Raw genomic sequence first — 21,671 nt, forward strand, 5'->3', positions numbered from 1 at the left:
ACACGATGTCAAATTGAAACCTACATTCCGAAATACATTTCTACGGGACAAAATAGTGAAACATATTTTATTCCAGGTCAGTTTACATAACGATATTTGATTTTTTTTATTTTCAGTAAATTTGGACATTACTATTGGCCCAATGAAACTACACTTCCATCATTTTATAGAGGACTAGCGTAACTATTTACATACCAAAAATCATTCGATTCGTATCAGAAAAGTTTGAAAACTTCTTAGATTTATTACGAAAATTGAAATTTTTTAAACCTATTTCAACACTGAATACTTTTCTAACCACGAGAGATATGTGTCCAAACTATGTTTTAATTAAATCGCAGCTTGAAATATATATTTATCGAAAATATAACTAATTTCGAAGCTACCATAGGTCCGATATGGCACCACCGTTAGGGCGTTAAAATCTTGATTATTGAAAGATATATACCACTATTGGTTAGGTTTGTATATTCGGTAGAGATAGGTATAATTAGAAATACTCACGCTGTTACAATATATGACCTCTTCTACAACCAGCCAGTTTACACCCTGCTAATCAATGACTACTTGCTATACATACTAAACATTAGTGTAGAATAATGATCACTTATTAATGACAGAATATTGCATTACTAAAAGACATAGGTTTCATGAGCCAACAGTATCAGTTTGATAGTATATGTTATATCCTATCTTTAATACTGTTATATACAGGTTCACCTGGACAAGATACTAAAGTTATATCAACATCTATAGTTAGTGGTAATATAACGGATATAATACAACTGGTATCTGATGTTATATCCTATCTATTGTTATATATACAGGTTCACCTAGACAAGATACTAGAGTTATAACAACATCTATAGTTAGTGGTAATATAACAGATATAGTACAACTGGTAGCTGATGTTATATCCTATCCATCACCAACCTTCACCTGGTATTATAATAATATAACTACTGGAGATGTTGAACCTATCTATAATGATGATGTCTTTAAACAGATTGATACCAATATCTCTATCAATACTTATAGATCAACATTAAATATCAACATTACATCCCACATCTACTATACATCATATACAGTCAATGTATCTAATACTATTGGTTATACAGAACTAGAGTATCAAGTTACAGGTCAATGTAAGTATAATATAACATATTATATATCATATACATTCAATGTAACTAATATTGGTTATACAGATAACCACCATATCTGTGTAAGTATACTATAACATATACTACATATCATATAGTTAATGTATCGAATAATATTGATTATTCAGATAACCGTTGCAATGAAAATTATACTATATGTTAGTCTCAAAATGACTGACGTAATGTGCGAACATGATCCCATTTCCTTGTACTGTAACTGTGTGGGTGAATGCGTGAATGATTAAATGAACATTACCACGTAAATTCGATACGTTTTTTGGCTTTCTAATGCAATAATGTATATTCTGACAAATACAAGTGAGTGGGAAGTGGTAGATATTCACTAAGGGTGATAGCTATTACAAAGTGATCGATCCCTTTTGGATGAGAAACCCACCTTAATTGAATAACTACTTAATCTGCCTTCATTGGCTTCCTTACTCTACGCGGCTTCTTTTATAGCTTAATCTTTAAAACGATTCGTGGTTTGTCCAGTTTTGGACATGTTAATCCCTTTGATGTTGTACGACAAGATGTTAAAATTAGTCAAACATTATTACTTCCTGATTAGGAAATCAACCACCTTCTATGGTAACCTTTTAACAATTCAGGATCTAATTAGTCCAGTCGGACGTTAAACCCCATGAAAAAATGCTACATATCATAAACAATATTTGTAGATGAAGTCTATTAAAGGAAATGGAAGTTTATTTCCCTAGCTGATAAACGACCTAGTTCTGATAAACAACGTTGTACATTAAACCATAATGAATGCCTCTTGTTTAATAAAATTATATTTGTACATAACTTCCAGCTAAACCTGATGTACCTTCTAACATCAACTCATCAGCAACACGTCATGACAGTATCTGTATTACATGGACATCAGGATTTAATGGTGGGGATCAACAGGAATTTATTGTTCAACATTCAGTAGATAATAAAACCTGGACTAGTTCTACACCTCTACCAGAATCTAAACCTGATTATTGTATAAAGAATCTACAAGCTGATACACCATATTATATTAGAGTTATAGCTAGAAATAAATATGGTGATAGTCAACCAGTTTATCTGACAGTAATTGCCGACTCAGTACGAACTATGAAGAAAGGTAAGAATGGTTAAACATGCATTATGCAAGAGCTAAATCTGCCTATTGCAGGTCTTTCTTTAGGCCAGAAATGTTATCCAAATTATTAATTAACATATCCAGACCCAACCTGAACGACAGTCCCATCCTACCTGCAGAGAAAGCTAGCTACTATTTAATTTTCGTACGTTAGTTACTCACGATCCAGATCGATGTCATCGCTAACCTGCGATGCTTAATGGATTTGAATACATTTTATGATGTATGATTTAGCGTCAAAATGAATAATCGAGACTTTGGTTTTTATTGTACCGACTTTAGTAATGAAGATCGAGACAAGGCCTAAAATTCAATTGCTAATATCTCGGTTCAGAGTGAAGCAATTTTCAGTATATTCTCTGTACGCTATCTATTTGTTTAACTATTATAGCGAGAACTGTCAGCTCTTTATCTAATCTCCCATAATGCCCCTTTAAGATATTTAAATTTACTAAAATCGAACGAAATTGTAATTTAAAATATAAAATGAAACCATATCTAAATAGCAAACGTCCATCAGTTGTATTTTCCACGCGTGAAATTCTTAAAAGTTTGTCTACCGTTGAATAATTTTTAATATTGTATAATAATTGTGTATAACTATTTTTGAACTGTTATTCCACGTGTGGAATTCTTAAAAGTTGGTCTACCGTTGAATAATTTTGTATAACTATTTTATTTTCTTCTGGATAAGTTTCCTCAGACAGTGATGTTAAAAACGAAAGTCCAGATGGTCTTGTTGTTGGTTTATCGGTGATGTTGGCGCTTGTAATCATCTTGTTAATATTAGCTGTTCTATCTACCATATATTACCGACGGCAAAATCAACAACTACTAAAAGGTAAAACGATTTTTACAATTATTTTTAACGTAGAATATTGCTTATTAGTGTAACATTCAGATACAAAATAAATTTAAGCTATGAAATAAATGTGGAAATATCACTTTTTAGAGTGCGAACAATAACATTATTAAAGCCATCAGTGAATATACATTATGTATAATTTTTATGGTATACACTATAATGATTTAATATGAATAATTTCAGGTAGTGAAATCCCAACTACCAGGTAAGTCATTCTATGATAATTCTACCTGACACCAAAGTTTTATAATTGCTTATTAATTAACTGTATACGATAAAACGTTAGAATATTTTGTATCAAAGAAATGCATATCCATGGATAGGAATATCATCTAAATATATTCACTCACGTGTATTAAAGATACATTATGTAATATTTAGATAAAGAACTAGCCATTCTTGCTATAATAATTCGAAAGTAGATGATGTAAAGGGAATAATTTGAAAATTTCATTCAAATTACTCTATTGCAAGCGAAGATATTAGCCTTTGAAGGTTTGACAGACGTGTGCAATAATTTCAACCACCGTACTGGTTGATCGAAGCTAAGTCTCTGTCCTCCATATTTGATTAAATCAAAGTATCGCTGAACCATTCTAATCTATTTAATATCGGAGAAATCTGATGCCATCGAGAGTTGATTAAGGCCTGGATCAGTTAATTAATGTCTAATTAATACTTTAGAAAACATTTCAGGCCTAAAGAAAGACCTGTAATAGGCAGATTTAGCTCTTGCATAATGCATGTTTAACATCTATTCACTACGTTTTCTTGAAAAGCCCATTGGTCATAATGAGGAACTCTTTATACTGAACTATTGACTTAACTATTAATATAATGAATTGTAGAAAATAAATATATAAAAATGTCACATATTCCTGTTTCAGACAACCAACCATTACTGGTTTTGATAATAATGGTCTAAGTAAGTATATTGATAATTAAAATACACGTAGCAGTATCTCCAGGGTTCGTAGGCCCCGCTAAATCTTTGACATTTTTATTCCGGATTCCCATTGTTGATGATGACAAGTCAAAATGTTACACACTGGCCCTAAACATATAATTCATGGGCGCGTCCTAAATACATATTAACAGACGATTATAAAAGCAAACCAAACTAGAAAGAAAAAAGATCGTGTAATGCTCTGAGAGAGATAGGGCCGTCAGACTGGGGGTGGCGATTTATAATAAGTAAATTGTTTAATGTCTTGTGGAATTATTTGAGGAGTTCACATGACTAACATATGATTTGTGTTTTCTTGTCAATACTTTGTTTAGAGGTTTAAACAGATGAACCAAAAACAGTTAAATTTAATGGTATGTGATGATGCTTGATAAAATCGAAAACAAATATAGAGATGTGTCATTCATTCAATATTTTTCTATAAATAGTGTCGACATATGATGGTCTAGAATTTAGTGAAAGAAATCCAACTGAAGGAACATATCAAGAATTGATTCAGAATTCTACTAATGTTGATAACACAGCTAGTAACAGAATGGGAGGTAATGTGCATTGAGTAAATATAGGAGGAGGATTCGGTAGTCGAATGGTCTGTCAATAAGTTCGATCCCAAATAGGGTCGCCTGCCTATAACATCGTGTGTTTTCCCCGGAACCTCCGTGTTTCTCCAACTGCTAAAGAAACCTGCACTTAAGCGAAAGTATTGAAATAAAACTGAACTGCATGTTAGTATCAAACTGACCTAGTTGGTATCGATTTCTCTCTCCTTCGCGTTCTGTAAATAACAATGTTTTGTATTTACCCGTGACTATGGCAAGTATATAGATATGATTATCCGAAAAAAATGACATTGTGGAATAGCAGACTAATTTCTAATCCCACTGTGTAGAATCCATAAGCTTTAAATGTCCATTTAAAAACTAGAATATATTGGACCGGTCATCTTGTAATAGCTGGGCTAACCCTTACTATCTATCTAATTATTCTTTGAAAACTACCGGAATGTATCGAAGAATGCCGAGATGTGTTCTGGGGATTATACAGAAATCCCGTCGAAGGAGTAATACCACCCGGTCGAGATCCATTTGGTAATTCCAAATTTTAAATTAGCTTTGGAAATATAACCCGTAATATGTAGTTAGTAGTTTGTTTAGCTATCCAGATAAAACAACCACCAATAATTATTTACAAAGTAAACATTTTTTAAAACATTTTATTTTGTATTTAAACATTCGATATTTCAGATCCCACCTATATAAATATCAGAAACAGAATATAGTTTGTTTCAATTTGTTGGTATGTGGTTGAATGAAGAATTCTGTAGCTGGTTGTGTATAATATTTAGTTTACAATTACATCACCTTTTTGACTACCAGATATTTAACTTTAGTTTATCTCAATAGTCTTATATAAAGCAATATATGTCTTGTATTAACATTGAGTAGGTTATAATGAATTATCCAAGTATATGTCTTTAACATTGAGTAGATTATAGAATAACTCTGTAACTGATTTTATGAACTCAATATCCTGTATATAATTACGTCACATACTTACATCAAATTGTCGACTAGTCGATATACAATTATCCTGATATACATCTTGTATATGGTATAGTGTGATTACCACGCTCAATACAACATTTTTTATTGGTGCCAAACAGCTAACACCACACTGTGGGACCTCTATTGTATAAATCTAGTATTTTGTTTTCTGCGAAATTTTATCAACGATGCTATACTGAAAACAAACACAAAAAGAATGATAATATTACTTCATATAAGTACTTTTAATTCTCTTTGCTTAATTTCTTACTTGAAATCGCGCACTTGTCTGAAAATTATTAATTAGTAACTTTAATTGAATGTTTTGATCATATTTTCACTGTACTTTATATTCCATCATAACAATTGTAATAAAATCATTAACTATTGTTTGTTTTTAACAATATATTTTATTAAATAAATGTCAGTTGTAATTCAAATTTACGAATATAGCGAAACAATTAGCAGTCTTTTTATTTATTAAAGATGCATTATGTAAGATTTAGATTAAAAGCTGGACGTTCTTATTATAATAGTTCAAATATAGATAATGAAAAAATACTAAATTGAAAATTTCATTCATTTTACTTTATTTATGGCGATGTTATGATGTTTGAACATTTAGCATAGGTCGTTCATCATAGTGGCAACCACGTGTGCCCTTTATTCTTAAATTTTAAAATCTCGCGCATGTTTAAATCCGTTTAAATCTAGGCCAGTCTGTAAAGATATCACATACCAGGAAGATCCACGAGCTTATAAGTCTGTAAAGATATCGCATATCAAGGAACAACCTGTTCTGTACAACGTAGAATTCATTCCCATCTCGCGATATAAATAGTATTTATAAAAAAATAGAACATTGACACAATAAAAGACAAATTGAAGTGATAGAAAGTGTAAAATATGAGTAGTATCTGTGGCCTTCTAGCCATATTTTTACCAAGGAGAGTTGACGCCTTTGATCTATTCACTAGATTGAATAGGGGTATTGTTATCCGAACAATGGGTATATGAATATAGATAAATAGGTATTGTTATAATGAACTCTTGTTTATCCTTTGACCTCATTTGACTTCTGTTACGAGGTTAGCTGGAGGTCACGCATTGATTATTGGGAGTGAGTGGGGTGGGGTTGTCTTTATAGGGGTTCGTGCTGAGGTCAGGTCGTGCGTGGTCTAGCGTTAAGGGTTAACGTTAAGATTGACCATTGATTGGGTTGCGATTGTTTATCAGGGGTTGCCCCCCCCCCCTTCCACTCAGTTACCCCCCTTCTCCCACATACCCCTTCACCCCAGAGCCCCCCCCTCCCTCCTCCCCCCCCACCATTTCATTCCTCTATATTCTTCAATTAGTTACACCCCCCCTCCCCCCTTCACCCCCAACGTGCCCCTCTCCCCCCCCCCCATTTCATTCCTCTATATTTTTCAATTAGTGACAAGTAAGAAGCTAACAATGTTTGTTTTTTTTTTTTCAATATTTTTTTTTTATTTTTGATTTACATTTTAAAGTGCCGGTGAGTTCCAGTCGGCCAATTCCCTGTAAGTCTCTAAAATATCCATTGGCTTCTTGAACCCCGGATTTGTGTCGGCCACCAACCTCAAACGTGCCAATATGTAGTCAGTGTATGCTAACAATCTGCAGAAAAGAACAAAACAAATAGGTATCAGGTAAATAAAGCAATATTATTAATATTATAAGAATAGCGTTGATTACAGTCTTGGGTTCGCTAGCCTAGAGGTCGGGTGTTCGATCCCTAGCATTGGCTGAGAAAGGTCACCCCGATTTCTGGAGGGGTTTCCCCATTGCCTGTGATTCAGGTCGGTGGTCCAGCCAAGGACGGCCGTCTAGTCGTCCGGATGGGACGAAAAACTGAGGTGACGTGTGTACCCATTGTCGTGCATGTAAAAGATCCCTTGACCGTCGGAAAAGGATATAGGAGTAGGTCGTAGTCGGGGTACCCGGACAAAATTTCACTCATAGCACACGGTCTGTCTTATGCCAGGTCCTTCCTAAGCCCACGTTAGGAGTAGAACAGTAGGATTTTACCCCCCCCCACCCCATATTACATTTCATTTAGGTATTGACGACGAGGTGTGTGGGTGTGGGGTCGGAGGGTATACACGCAAGCATCTTCAAATGGTGGGAGGTGAAATGGAGTGAGACGTTTAACTGCCTCACTGTTTGTTTCCTATACCTAAATTAATGCCATAGGCTATATTGGTGTCGTTCAAAACAAAACTACGTTCAAGAATCGATACTTAGAAACCACAAACAAACAAACACGTGTGACCTGTAAAGTACAGTCTGCTTGACTGAACATCCTTGAATGGGCAACCCGATACAGACAAGACTCTCATTGCAAAGGTGGCGGCGACCCCCCCCCACCCCACCCTCCTTTCTACCGAAACACCATACAAGTAGTTAAAAAACTTACGTTTCTTTTTCCTGGCTAGGCGTGGCTGGTCTAGTTGGGATGAACGGGTTGTGGGTCGACAACAAAGCGTCTGCGTCTGCCAAAATACCCCGTAATTGTATAACAACATCAGGCGTGCCTAAGGACGGTGCATATGGTGCCAATGTCGCCGTAATCAGGCTAATGGTTGATAATATAAAATTTCTTACATCAGCAATTGCATACCTTAAAAAAAAGACAAAAAAAAATATAATATTAAAGATATTTTCACCGTAAAATATTTAGGTCGCAGGGTGTGGGGTGAAGGGTTAACGCTTATATCGATCTTTTACGCGTACATGACTATGTACCCATGGAGTTCTGCATTGTTTTCGGCCTATCCGGACGACTAAGCACCTGTCTTGCCAAGGGTTCGGCCCACATCACGGTCAAAAATCGTGTTTATGCAACGAATTCAACAACGGTATCCAACGACAGTTGCACGTATCGTTGTTAATCCATACAAGATGCATTATAGCCAAATTATGATAAATTAAATAGTTTGAAAATGTTTTTTTAGACCGAATATATCGTCAAATCATACCGTACTCATACAATGTTATGCCTCTTTAAAAGCTTCAAATTATGTAGGGTCTAAGGCCCCCCCCCCCCTCATCTCCCCCCCCTCACCCCCACCCCCATGCTTTCAGTCTAACGATTACAGATTTTTTTTTTTTTTTTGTAAAGTAGGTTTTGAATCATAATTTTGAAAGAAAAAGAAAAAAAAGTAACTTACATTTTAAATTATTTGTCTTTTCTTGTATAGTTTTTTTTCGTCAAGTCTTTCTGTTTTGGTGTTGTATTCTTTTCAGCCACAAGTCGAAGTGACAATTTTCATAAGTACGGCTGTTTTTAAAGGGTATAGCATAATTTTATGACCAACTGCAAATTGAGGGTTCGAGAACTGTTTTTAAAATTTTCTTTTTAAAAATGAAATACATTAAAACTGAACAAACGCTGTAAAGTGAGTTTTAAAAAAAAATTGGTGGTGTGTCTCCGCTATTTTAAAAAGTTTTATAAAAACGATTGCTCGGACTGTCGCGGGCATTTCTAAAGAGTACTATGTTAAATCAGTCAACCAGCACTATTTGATGTGATTACCTTAAGGACAGCGTGACACCACTACGCGTCCCCATAATTATAACACCTTTCAGTCGTGGGGTTTACCGTCAGACATTGTAGTTACTCTGTCGACTGGAACTAAAGGATTAACGACCCTTTACGAGACAAAGACACTGGTCAGAAGTTGGCGCTAAACAACCACGTGACCCATACTAACCAATCATGGAAGGCTCTCATGGTTTGTTGACCAAAAATGCGACGGTCGTTTTAACGTCATTGAGCTCCGTGGACTTTGAAGTAGCAACAACACCCAACTCGTGAGACGTTGTCTTTGAGTATACACGTCGTCATTATAGGACACATTCGGAAAAAATCATGGTAAGCCTATTCTTTAAAGATACATTATGTAAGATTTTTTTTTTTTGTTTTCGATATCATGCCAAAAAATATTCCAAAAATATTAGTCTAGATGCTATGAAAACATTTGGGGACTAATAATCCGGTCATTGGATATATTATTCGTGCTCTTAACCGTATCGTAAACAAAACCAAGCTGCTAGGGTGGGAAAATTATTATAAATTTTATTAATCTCTTTTTGAGGTAATAGTATTTTTTCTGAAATATATTAATTTTTTTTTGTTAACCGCGTTGTCTCCATTAGATTATAATTTATTTCAAAATAGGTATGTGTTATAAATATGGGGCATGGCTATACCGTAATACATATATCTGTCCATTTAGAATTATTCCGGTCATAATAATTAAACGACTCTGTTACATATGGTTAGGCCCTGAAACTATATATTTTTTTTTTTTAATTATTTATCCCCGGAAATAGACTCGCGCTTGAAATCTTTGAAAAAAGCGAGTTACCCCCCCCCCCCTTTTATACGTTTTCAATCTGGGGGCGGTAGCTAACTTTATTTCCCCCGGAAATAGAAAAAAAGAGAGTTATCCCCCTTTTATACGTTTTCGATCCGAGACGTTTGCTAACTTTATTTACCCCGGAAATAGAAAAAAAAGAGAGTTATCCCCCTTTTTTTATACGTTTTCAATCGGGGCTTTTGCTAACATTATCTCACCTTTAATACATAAGCTCCATTTTTTTTTTTTTTTGTTTGTGTTTTTTTTTTTTTAAATTATTATGTTATTATTATTATTATTATTCTTTTTTAATCTTTTTTTTTTTATTAATTTTTTTTTTTTAATTATTTATCCCCGGAAATAGACTCGCGCTTGAAATCTTTGAAAAAAGCGAGTTATCCCCCCCCCCTTTTATACGTTTTCAATCTGGGGGCGGTAGCTAACTTTATTTCCCCCGGAAATAGAAAAAAAGAGAGTTATCCCCCTTTTATACGTTTTCGATCCGAGACGTTTGCTAACTTTATTTACCCCGGAAATAGAAAAAAAAGAGAGTTATCCCCCTTTTTATACGTTTTCAATCGGGGCTTTTGCTAACATTATCTCACCTTTAATGCATAAGCTCCATTTTTTTTTTTTTTTTGTTTGTGTTTTTTTTTTTTTAAATTATTATGTTATTATTATTATTATCATTCTTTTTTAATCTTTTTTTTTTTTATTAATTTTTTTTTTTTTAATTATTTATCCCCGGAAATAGACTCGCGCTTGAAATCTTTGAAAAAAAGCGAGTTACCCCCCCCTTTTATACGTTTTCAATCTGGGGGCGGTAGCTAACTTTATTTCCCCCGGAAATAGAAAAAAAGAGAGTTATCCCCCTTTTATACGTTTTCGATCCGAGACGTTTGCTAACTTTATTTACCCCGGAAAAAGAAAAAAAAGAGAGTTATCCCCCTTTTTTATACGTTTTCAATCGGGGCTTTTGCTAACATTATCTCACCTTTAATACATAAGCTCCATTTTTTTTTTTTTTGTTTGTGTTTTTTTTTTTTTTAAATTATTATGTTATTATTATTATTATTATTCTTTTTTAATCTTTTTTTTTTATTAATTTTTTTTTTTTAATTATTTATCCCCGGAAATAGACTCGCGCTTGAAATCTTTGAAAAAAGCGAGTTATCCCCCCCCCCCTTTTATACGTTTTCAATCTGGGGGCGGTAGCTAACTTTATTTCCCCCGGAAATAGAAAAAAAGAGAGTTATCCCCCTTTTATACGTTTTCGATCCGAGACGTTTGCTAACTTTATTTACCCCGGAAATAGAAAAAAAAGAGAGTTATCCCCCTTTTTATACGTTTTCAATCGGGGCTTTTGCTAACATTATCTCTCCTTTAATACATAAGCTCCATTTTTTTTTTTTTTTGTTTGTGTTTTTTTTTAAAATTATTATGTTATTATTATTATTGTTAATTTTAAATTGTTTTTAACATTAATATATACACTTCGGGACCATTTTAACATAATGTTCTTGCATAATGTATGTTTAATAATAATACTTACCGGCTCCGACACGATTAGTAATTAAAAAAACAAAATTATCTATTTTCTTTTAAGATGGACCCGTTTGAAAACTACACAGACGCTGAATGGCATGAAATAATAGGGCTTACAGATGAATTTGAATTTTGGACACCGAGTCAAGTCCTGGCAATTAGCGAAACTTTAGACAGGGCCGAGATTGAAAATCAAACAAGTAATCATAATGAAAGAGCGGGGACTAAACACCAGCGGTCTGACGCCGACACAGATGACGACACGGAGGACGAAAGGTGTGAAAGGGGTCATCGCCAACTGGATAGTCCTGTATTATTTTCGGATGACGATAGTGACATTGACATGGCACAGGTGAGCAAAAAAACTTTACACGATACTCAAAATAATGGGGAACCTAATTCGTCTACAGAAAGCGAACATCACGATCCCTTAATTGCTCTATTAACGAGTGACATAGCAACCCCTTCTAAGTTCAAATCTTTAGTTGCTAAGGCGTGTGAAGAAAAAGATGGGGAGGTAGTCGATATTCTCGATTTGTTAACCCCACCGGTTTTTTTTTTTTAAAATAACCAACTCCCGTTTTTTTGTTTTTTTTTAAAGATTTGTCAAGAGGGCCGTGGCGGCGAAGATTTAGTAAGGCTGATTTCGGTGGAACAACGGTTTTCAAGGAAATTTAACATACATTCCGAATTGCTACGTCTGGAAATTATAAACACGGATGACCCTACTACTCCCGATTGGCTAGAGAGACTATTCACTCAGATATTAGCGACCGTTAGAGAAAATTTCAATGTACAACCAAACGAGAGGGTAAGAATACAATTAAATCACCCTGATTTGGACAATCCAATATATATTGCGTTTAGGCCTTACAGTGAACTAACTTTGGAATTAATTTTGGATGAAATTGCGAAAGTTATGCAGTCAAAAAAAACCCTCGTTATAGACGATCAAACCTCTATAACCGTTACCTACGTTGCATCTAAAGAAGGGGGGTTTTTCAGCAAATAAGGCGATTTTGAACGAGGCCTTTATGAGTGGAAAAAAACGGACATTTATATCCCCCGTAGCCAACGCTGGTTATCAAACTTGTTTTGGGCAATCTATAGTCCTGGGTATGAACGAAATTTCTTATCATAAGAAAATTTCCCCAACAGCCGAAGAAACTAAACATTACAAACGTGTAGCTGCCACCTATGCGAAAAGGCCACTGCAGATTGACATGGCTATGGAAATGTATCAAGAATTCAATGTTAACCCGCTAGTAGCCGCAGGTCGACCTGAATGGTGTATATTTCAAGAACACTTAAAAGCTGAATATCAAATTCTCATCTATGATGGACAGGCGGCCAACTGTATCATATTCAGGGGTGACGCGGACCCCAATGTGCCCGTTTTAAGGCTGTATTTAATGGAAAAACATTTCTACTATATAAAGAAAATCAACAGCTTATTTAATCGTTCATACTATTGTTCAGGGTGTGAAAAACCATATTCTAATAAGAATAACCATGTGTGTAAAGCGCTATGTCGAAGCTGCAGGCAATTAGTGGCCTGCCCTCTGGATAGGCCGCGAATACAGTGTGAACTTTGTCACCGTTATTTTAGAGGCAAAAAGTGTTTGGAGAGACATAACCAAAATGTTCCGTTATACACAGTGTCGACGTGTATGAAATATAGGGCGTGCTTAAAGTGTTATACAACAATAGACACCCACGAAGAGGATGCGATTAATAAGCACACCTGTGACGTGCACAAATGTCGTAATTGTATGCAACTGTGCAAGCCTAATCATAGATGCTATATGAAACGGTTATCAGAGGAGGTTGAAGGTGAGACTATCAAATATTTTGTTTTTTATGACTTTGAGACTATTTTGGATGAAGATAATATACACGTTCCTATATTATGCATTGCTCATCGCGTGTGTCCTTTATGTTTGGAGATAGATATTAACGCGCCGTGTGTCGGCTGTAACTTAAAAAACTCCCAGAGAGAGTGGATTTTTTATGGTAAATATTGCGTTGCAGAGTTTTGCCGTTGGATAATTCAGACCGAAATAAATGTCGACCTCGAAGGTAAAAAAACGACCGTTCTAACCCACAGGCATTCCAGATTCATAGCCCATAACAGTCAAGCTTTCGATGCCCTATTTGTATTGAGATATTTCGTCACACATACTAGAATTCTACCGGAAATCATTGCAAACGGGTCTAAAATCATTTGTATGACTATACCCGGTAATATACGTTTTTTAGATAGCCTAGCGTTTATGCATATGAAACTTGCAGATTTTAGCAAAACATTTGATTTACCTGTTGCGAAGGGTATATTTCCGTATGCATTCCTTAAACCCGAAAATCTGGAATATAAAGGCGTAATGCCCTCGATAAGTTTTTACGAAACGTCATCTATGTCCCCTAGTGATCGCGATAAGGTCATGAAATGGTATAATGAGCGGGTGCTTCTAAACAATCATTTTGACGCTAAGTTTGAATTGGTGCGATACTGTAAAGCGGATGTTGATCTTCTACGGTTAGGCGCGGCTAGCTATAGAAAGCTTTTCATGGAATTAACCAAAATATCGCCATTTCAAAAGGCTATTACGATTGCATCCTTGTGTAACCTCGTCTATCGGCGAAAATTCTTACCCCCCTTCACGATAGCTATAGAGCCCCAGGGTCAGTATGTATCCGCACGCAAATATTCAAATTCATGTATACGGTACATGCAATATCTTGAATATGTTGAAAATCGTCATATACAACACGCCCGTAACGGTGGTGAAAAGGTCATTTTCAATATGTCTGTAGATGGTTGGTATATGGAAAATAACATCGAGGTGTGTATCGAATATTTAGGCTGCGTTTTCCACGGGTGTCTCTGTATCAAAAACAGAGATCAACCCTCCCCATACAATAACAAAACCATGGCCGCATTGTACGAGGAGCACCTGGCCCGTTTGGAGAGGTTGAAGACTCCGACCAGACGTATTCGATGTATATGGGAATGCGAATACAAGCGTCTCACAAATACCCCTATGTTTTTAGCCTTTGAAGCGTGCACCCCCACCTTGACAGAACCCTTGCAAGTACGTGACGCCTTCTATGGAGGGAGGACGAACTTATTGAAATTTTATCACAAGGCCCGTGAAAACGAAAGAATTCGTTACCTGGATTTCACGTCGCTTTACCCTTTTGTGAATAAGAGAATGCTATACCCGGTCGGACATCCAATGCTTATTCTGCGTGACTTCGATATTTTGGAGAATTATGTAGGTTTCGTTAAATGTCAAATTCTACCACCCCGCTCCTTATATATACCAGTCCTACCGTTTAGGGCTAACGGTAAGCTACTGTTTCCACTGTGTTCTAAATGCGCTTTGAACCGAAACAAAGAGCCGTGTACTCACAATGACGACGATAGGGCGCTGACGGGGACTTGGGTTATATTTGAAGTTATCGCCGCAATTAAAAAAGGTTACAGCCTGGTTAAAATTTTCGAGGTGTGGAATTTCCCACACACGCGCCGATATTGCAGCAACGATGCTCAGCTTGATCAGAAAGACTACGATATCCATATCCCCACAATTAAAGACAATTACGAGGATATACCTGAAAAGGATATATTTGACCAACTACCCGAAAAAGACCTGTTCAGCGAATATATCAATATGTTTCTCAAAATTAAACAAGAGAGTTCAGGGTATCCAAACGCGCTTAATCCTGCGTGTACCTCGTGTGATAATCTAGATACGTGTTGTCATATCGATTGGGGGGATCTCGAACGAAAACGGGCGGCGTATATTAAAGCTTACGAACAACACGAAAACATTACTCTCGAAGCAAATAAAATATCTAAAAACCCCGGGCTACGATATGTATCAAAGATCTGCTTAAATAGTTTATGGGGAAAATTCGCTGAACGAACAGATACAAGGGTACACGCTGCCCTCGTGCACGACCCAACCGTCTTCTATGATTATCTTTATGACGGCACAAAGATTGTCAAAAATATCGAAATTCTCAATGAAGAAATGGTCTTGGTCCAATATACAGACCGCCAAGATCTTGTCCCTGTCGCCCCTCACGTAAATGTACCTATAGGGGCTTTCACCGCCGCTTACGGACGTATGAAACTGTACGAATATTTAGATAAATTGAACCATCGGGTTCTGTATTTTGATACCGATTCCATCATTTTCACAGAGACCGCCAATGATACCCCTGTAAAAACCGGGGTTTATTTAGGTGAACTTACGGACGAAATAGACCCTGACTGCCATATACTTGAATACGTCGCTACCGCCCCCAAATCCTACGCTTTGAAAATAGAAAATAAAAAAACACGTGAAATCTCTTACACCATAAAATCTAAAGGTATTACGTTTAACCATGATGTCAGTCAACGTATCGAGTTTCGAACGTTTGTTGAATTAGTACATGACCACTGCCGTAAGGTCAAAGTCACATACCCGAAAGCTTTCCACCGCAGTAAAGTGTTTGTGGTTTCTATGAAAGAGAAGTCAAAAACCTTATCATTCAATTACGATAAACGCGTAGAAATTAAGGATTCTTACGATACAATGCCTTATGGATTTCGTCAAACAAAATGAATAATGTTTTTTTTTTGTAACTGTAATCTCGTATATTGTAACACCATTTGTTGATAACCCTGTGTATATACGATATATAAAAGATATAAAAAAAGAAAAACCATTTGTTTTGTTTTTTCTAAAAAAATCATTTTATTCATCTATTCAGCATCTAGAGTTACATTTTAGCTTGAAGGGGTGGTTATATAGGTATGGACATTTACATTTTAAATCTAAGAGCAACAAAACGATGGACATATCTGTCATTCTCACGGTGGTTTCGAGAAAATGTATTTACAATTCTTTTCATACTCTTACCCCTGCAGCGGTGATAGGCGTAAAAGACACAATATTGCCCACAAACATCACTGAACAATCCTTGCAGGCGACGTTTGTTATATAACAGAGGCAACCCCGTTTTTTTAACCCTGTGCATGACATTGCCGTGATAAGGCTTGAACCCGAAAGAGTCGAAATATTCCACCCCTTGACTGCCCACATAAAGAAGTAACCAATGTTCCCCTATTTTGTTGGCGGTATGAGAATTGTAAATGTACACGCCTGGTTGTAGGGTCCTGGGTAGCTTATCCCGAGCAAATACCCCTCGAAAATAAGCGGCTGTATGGGGGTCACTTTTCAAAATAGTCGTCAGCTGGTCTGTATTCATCTCAAAAGTCTGTTATAACATTTCGAGCACTGTCTATCTCGATCTTATTTTCAAACTCGCTGTATAGAATTACGTTCACAGTGGACGGCAAGGGGGTCCCGAATCGAACTTCGAGTTTAGCATTACCCGTTTTGGTTAGATGTACTGTGTTGTCGTCAGAGAGTTCTGGGGTATAATCGAAACAGAATATGCAGAAACCTTTTCGGTAAGCATTCAGGGTAATTACAGGACCCTTGTCTTGAAAAAGGCTAGACGTCCCCGAAAATAATGTATTGAATGATCTTGTATATCCAAACCCCAAAGCTTCGCTGAAATTGGGGGTCAAAGGCTTAGCGAAAACATCTTCACCGTTAACCTGGAGTGATATATGGTTAATGTCAAAATTTTGCAACCTGAAGGGATTATGTTCCACACTACCTGAAAATGCCTGGTTACTCGCAAATGCCACAAGAACTCGACGAGGCGTTTGCCCCAAGAACAGATTGTCTTTATCCAAACTACGATTCCCTGCAGGTATGGTAAAACTTTTTACATCTACACGTCGAATAGGGTAAACGGCATTTCGTTTCATCAGAGCTGCGCCATGTGCCACGATAACCGAGGGGTTCAGTTTTAATCTCCGGATAAAAAGTGACGCCTTTTCTATGACTACTTTGAAGGCATCGGCGTCTGCCATGAGACAAAAAGCATCTTTAGACCTCACCATTCTAACTCTAAGATCAATGCCATTAAGTAAGTATTTATTCTGACTGAACAAGTCCAAGTGTAACTTTCCAACCATGTCCACCGTCTTGCTCGATGAAAAATATCTGGATCTACCCTTAAACCCGGTATTACCCCCCGCGTCTGATACATCATGACTGTCGAATTGTCCAGGGGTGTCTAAACGCCACATGCACGATAATAGGTGAGATTTTTGGGCGTCACTGCCGTAACTGAGGAGGTTCTCCAGATAACAACGGTAGGGATTGACGGAGGCAGGCTGAGAGATTCTCTTTCCATTTAGGGTTACGTCGACTTGACTAAACAGACTGTGTAAGAAATTATTCACAGGACCTACATTAGCGTCGTCTGCTATATTTGTACCGTTGGCATTGGTTATTTTGGCCCGGACGGTAAAAAAACTTTGTGCCAAATCAAGATATTCATCCCCGGACCCCGACATGTAAAATTCAAGAGGGGCTCCACTGTCTAGATTAGATATAGGGTGATATTCGTGCCATTTTCCACTTTCGATATCTATTTTGGTATTTGGGTGTGAAAATAATTCTAACCCTGTGGATACACATTCACATGATCTAGGATCGATCATTTTTTGAACGCCTAAAGGGATCTGGATATCAGCTAAATATGTCTAGGGCTGCTTTTTTTCGTCTCTTCTTGTTCTTTCCTCTGTTATTTTTTACACGTTTGACCGAACCACGTGGTGTAGAGTGTCTTATAGAACTAAGTGCCCTTGTGCCTAGATCCCGACCCGCCTGCAGCAAGTGGTGTTTAGCGGAGGTCCTTAAATTTTTACCCTGAAGAACATCGCCAATAATATTCGACCCCGTAGTTAACGCTTTTTTTCCAACAGTTCGGGCGGCAGACTTTAAGAGAGGGGTTGCAGCTCTAAATAAGCTTGATAGAACTGAACCGACACCGTATCCTTTCTGATAAGGGGTACCGCTGTATACAGGAAAGCCTTCACCCGTTTGACTTAGATAATAACGACGTACTTTGGTTTCATCACACCTATAAGGGTGAAGACATGTCATTATTCTTCGCGTCTAAAGTGTAATTTAACTAAAACTACACCAAATTCAAATGGCACTAATTTCCCCAATTCTGTGTAAAGACCGAGTTCAATGGTGTCTATGTAGGTCTGACTAACTGGTATATAATATGGGGTGTCAAAGGTTTTATAGACTGCCGAACCGAAGGGTTTAGTCAGGTCAACTTGTATTGCCCGTAATAATGGGGCGCTTTTATCCCCGACCAACTGATTTTCAATAATATCCGTGTAAATGAAAATATTGTGAAAATTGGAATCTAAATCGACCTTTGCATCACTTTTCACACTGCTTGTAAATTCATTCTCTTTCATGAAACCAAATATTCTGGCCAAATTGGTAGATAAATGTACTTTTCGGCCGTCTTTTCCCAAAAGTAATAATATATGCCCATCGGTATCTTTCATAATAGATAGCGACGCTCCAACTTCCAAAGCAGCTTTATTAAGGTGGTTGATTATGTCATTACCTGTGTCGTAGTACCCGTCGGGTACCGCAAAACGTAAACGGTGCGGCCCCTCATTTCCAGTCTTACTCCTGTATGAAAGCCAACAATCTTGGATAAAGATTTTATTCCAGCTGCAAGGGTAGTGAATCTCCACGAGGGAACATGTCCATGCGCCTTCTAATTGAATTGGTTTTGCTAATTTGGTAGTATAATGACTAATCTTATTATTAGAAAAATATCTTTCACTACTATTTGAAGGTAATATTAAATAGAAACTTTCTCTTTCGGACATGATTGTCTAATTCTGACTTGTCTGATACGATTGTCGTTTGGGAGTTGTGGGGTTGGTCTGGACGGTATACACCCCCTTTTAAGTAAAAATATTACAACCTCGATGAATTGTTAATCGTTAACTCTTTGTTTAGCATCACGGTATTCGAAATTTCAACAATTATTATAGCCAGTATGAGGAGCCCCGTGAATATATAAAGAAACAACTCACACAATGCGTCATCGCAGTTGGGTCTCTTTACCTCTTGTAAAAACGTACGGGCCCGGTTGTGAACTCGAGGGTTTAACGTTGTCATTTTCGACGGATATCCGACGCTTTTACCCAACTATCAAAGGCTTTACCATAACCTTTCCACCGAACTAATATATATTTTGAACCGCGTACCGTCTTTCTAGAAATGACTTGTTCGATATCGTAATGTTTAGGTGGTATAACGTTGATCAGTTCTTCACGATAAAATGTACCTTTTACCGCAACACCTTGTAGGTCATTTATTTTATACAAGCCTCGATCCCGGCGCAATCTCTGAACCACTTGAAATATTTCTTCGCTGTAAGACCCCAAATAATCTTTTTTAAACGGATGTTTAGACCCGGATATTCGCACATAGTCACCAACATTTAATGTGTATTTCTCTCTTTTGTTTTCGTGTGGTTTCTTTTTGTAAAGAACGTCGAGCACTCTATCTTGGTTGGCCGGTGTCACATTAGCCGGGGCCATTTGTATGCTACGGTGTTTCGCATTGTTGTAGCCCTTGACTAGCTTTTGTAAAACGTCCCTGTAACGGTACGTGTTATTTTTCGTAAAGTAGCGGAACAATCGATTTTTCAATGTTCTCAGAAAGCGTTCAATTATAGCCGCCTTGATATCGTCATTTTGACTAACATAAAACCCTATACCCCGTTTCTTGAGCATAGCTTGAAAGGATTTGTTCAAAAACTCCGTACCTTTGTCCGTTTGTATAGTAATAGGCTTTCGTTGCGAGCTTTTCAAAATGTGGGTGAAGGCGTAGACAACGCTTTTACTGCTCTTATTTCTCATCGGGTACACCCATGCATATTTACTTAAAACATCTATGACGCATAATAGGAACGTATGTCCACTATTATGTTCTTTCAATGACGTAAGATCGCAAAGATCGATTTGCCACAAATGGTCAATCCCGTGTACATAGACTCTATCACGTCTGTAATGTCTCCGTGGCATTACGTGTTTAGTGTAAGCTTCTTGGGACATTAACCACTCCCTGATATCTTTAAGAGGGATTGGTTGTTTGGTCTGTCTAAGATATCTATGAAGCTTGTGCATACCCCCATATCCAGCGGGGTGTTCGGGGTTATAATAAATCTTTGTCAAAATTTCATTTACCTGGGGTCTCATTTGGCCCGGTAAGGTAACCAGTCAGGGGTGCCCTGCCTTCGGCGTGTTTTAGATCGTGTAGGGGTGGATTCAAGGCCGCGACCGGCTTTCGGTGTGTCATTTATATACCCCCTCATCCATCTACTTTCAGGTGTGTGATCAACCGAGCGCGAACGTGGACGTTGTTTACGGCCGGGGGTCCCCATAAGGCTCGGGTTGTTCATGTAGTGATATCTGTCGGCGTTACCTACCAAATCTTGAGGTAAATTATAGGTAGACAAGGCTTTGCTTAGTGCTTGCCATCCTATGGGGTTAAAGTATTTTCTCTTTCGTAGCAAATCATTGACGAGATCGGTTATATTTGAACCCTGTACAACACCTCCTTGTATAGTAACAGTACCGTTATCATCCCACGTGATGTTTGGTGTTTGATATAATTTTTCTATTAAGAGTGCGGCCTTATTTTTCAAAGATTTCGGAACTGTAGTCATGATGTCTGATTTTAAGGGAGGCTCAGGGGGGATAACCCGCACCTGTTCCGTTTGTGGTGGCGCGATGATTGGATCTTCGGCCTTTGCCGCCGGCTGTTTGTACGGTGTATCAGTACTTAACCCTTGTTGTTTGACGTATATTTTTCGGCTTTTTCCGAATCACTCAAGTGGGGGTCCTCAAGGATGCGGCGTATTTCACCATCTAATTCCGAAACTTTTCTCACCGATGGTGGTTGTAATATCTGTGATTTAGGCGTTTGCAAATTTTCCAACAAACTCTCTGGGACTAGAGCCATCTTTTTAGTAAATTCCATTACAACCCAAGTAATTTAGGCAGCACACTACCTAGAACCCCTACCAGCGGTGCTACCAAGGCCCCTAGAAAACCGCCCCTCTGTAGAATTTTTTTCTTCTGTTTCAGCGGGACTTTACGGTCCACTAAATGT

The 21,671-nt window shown here is 37.2% G+C and overlaps 1 protein-coding gene and 1 long non-coding RNA gene across 2 annotated transcripts in view; one reads left to right on the plus strand and one right to left on the minus strand.

Annotated features, from left to right (window-relative positions):
* LOC130014004 (hemicentin-1-like) overlaps positions 1-21,671 on the plus strand; it is a 53,583-nt gene that overhangs the window by 9,819 nt on the left and 22,093 nt on the right. Inside the window, exon 7 of the mRNA XM_056102719.1 lies at positions 828-1,148. Coding sequence (XP_055958694.1) covers positions 828-1,148 — 321 coding nt within the window. The remainder of the gene's footprint in view (positions 1-827; positions 1,149-21,671) is intronic.
* On the minus strand, positions 7,150-9,405 carry LOC126831025 (uncharacterized). The gene is made up of 3 exons (XR_007684099.2): positions 8,866-9,405; positions 8,112-8,315; positions 7,150-7,312 (listed from the first exon to the last, which is right to left on the minus strand). It is a non-coding gene; the product is annotated as an uncharacterized LOC126831025 (long non-coding RNA).

The sequence above is a fragment of the Patella vulgata genome, chromosome 8 (assembly GCF_932274485.2).
Source record: "Patella vulgata chromosome 8, xgPatVulg1.2, whole genome shotgun sequence".
NCBI lineage: Eukaryota > Metazoa > Mollusca > Gastropoda > Patellidae > Patella > Patella vulgata.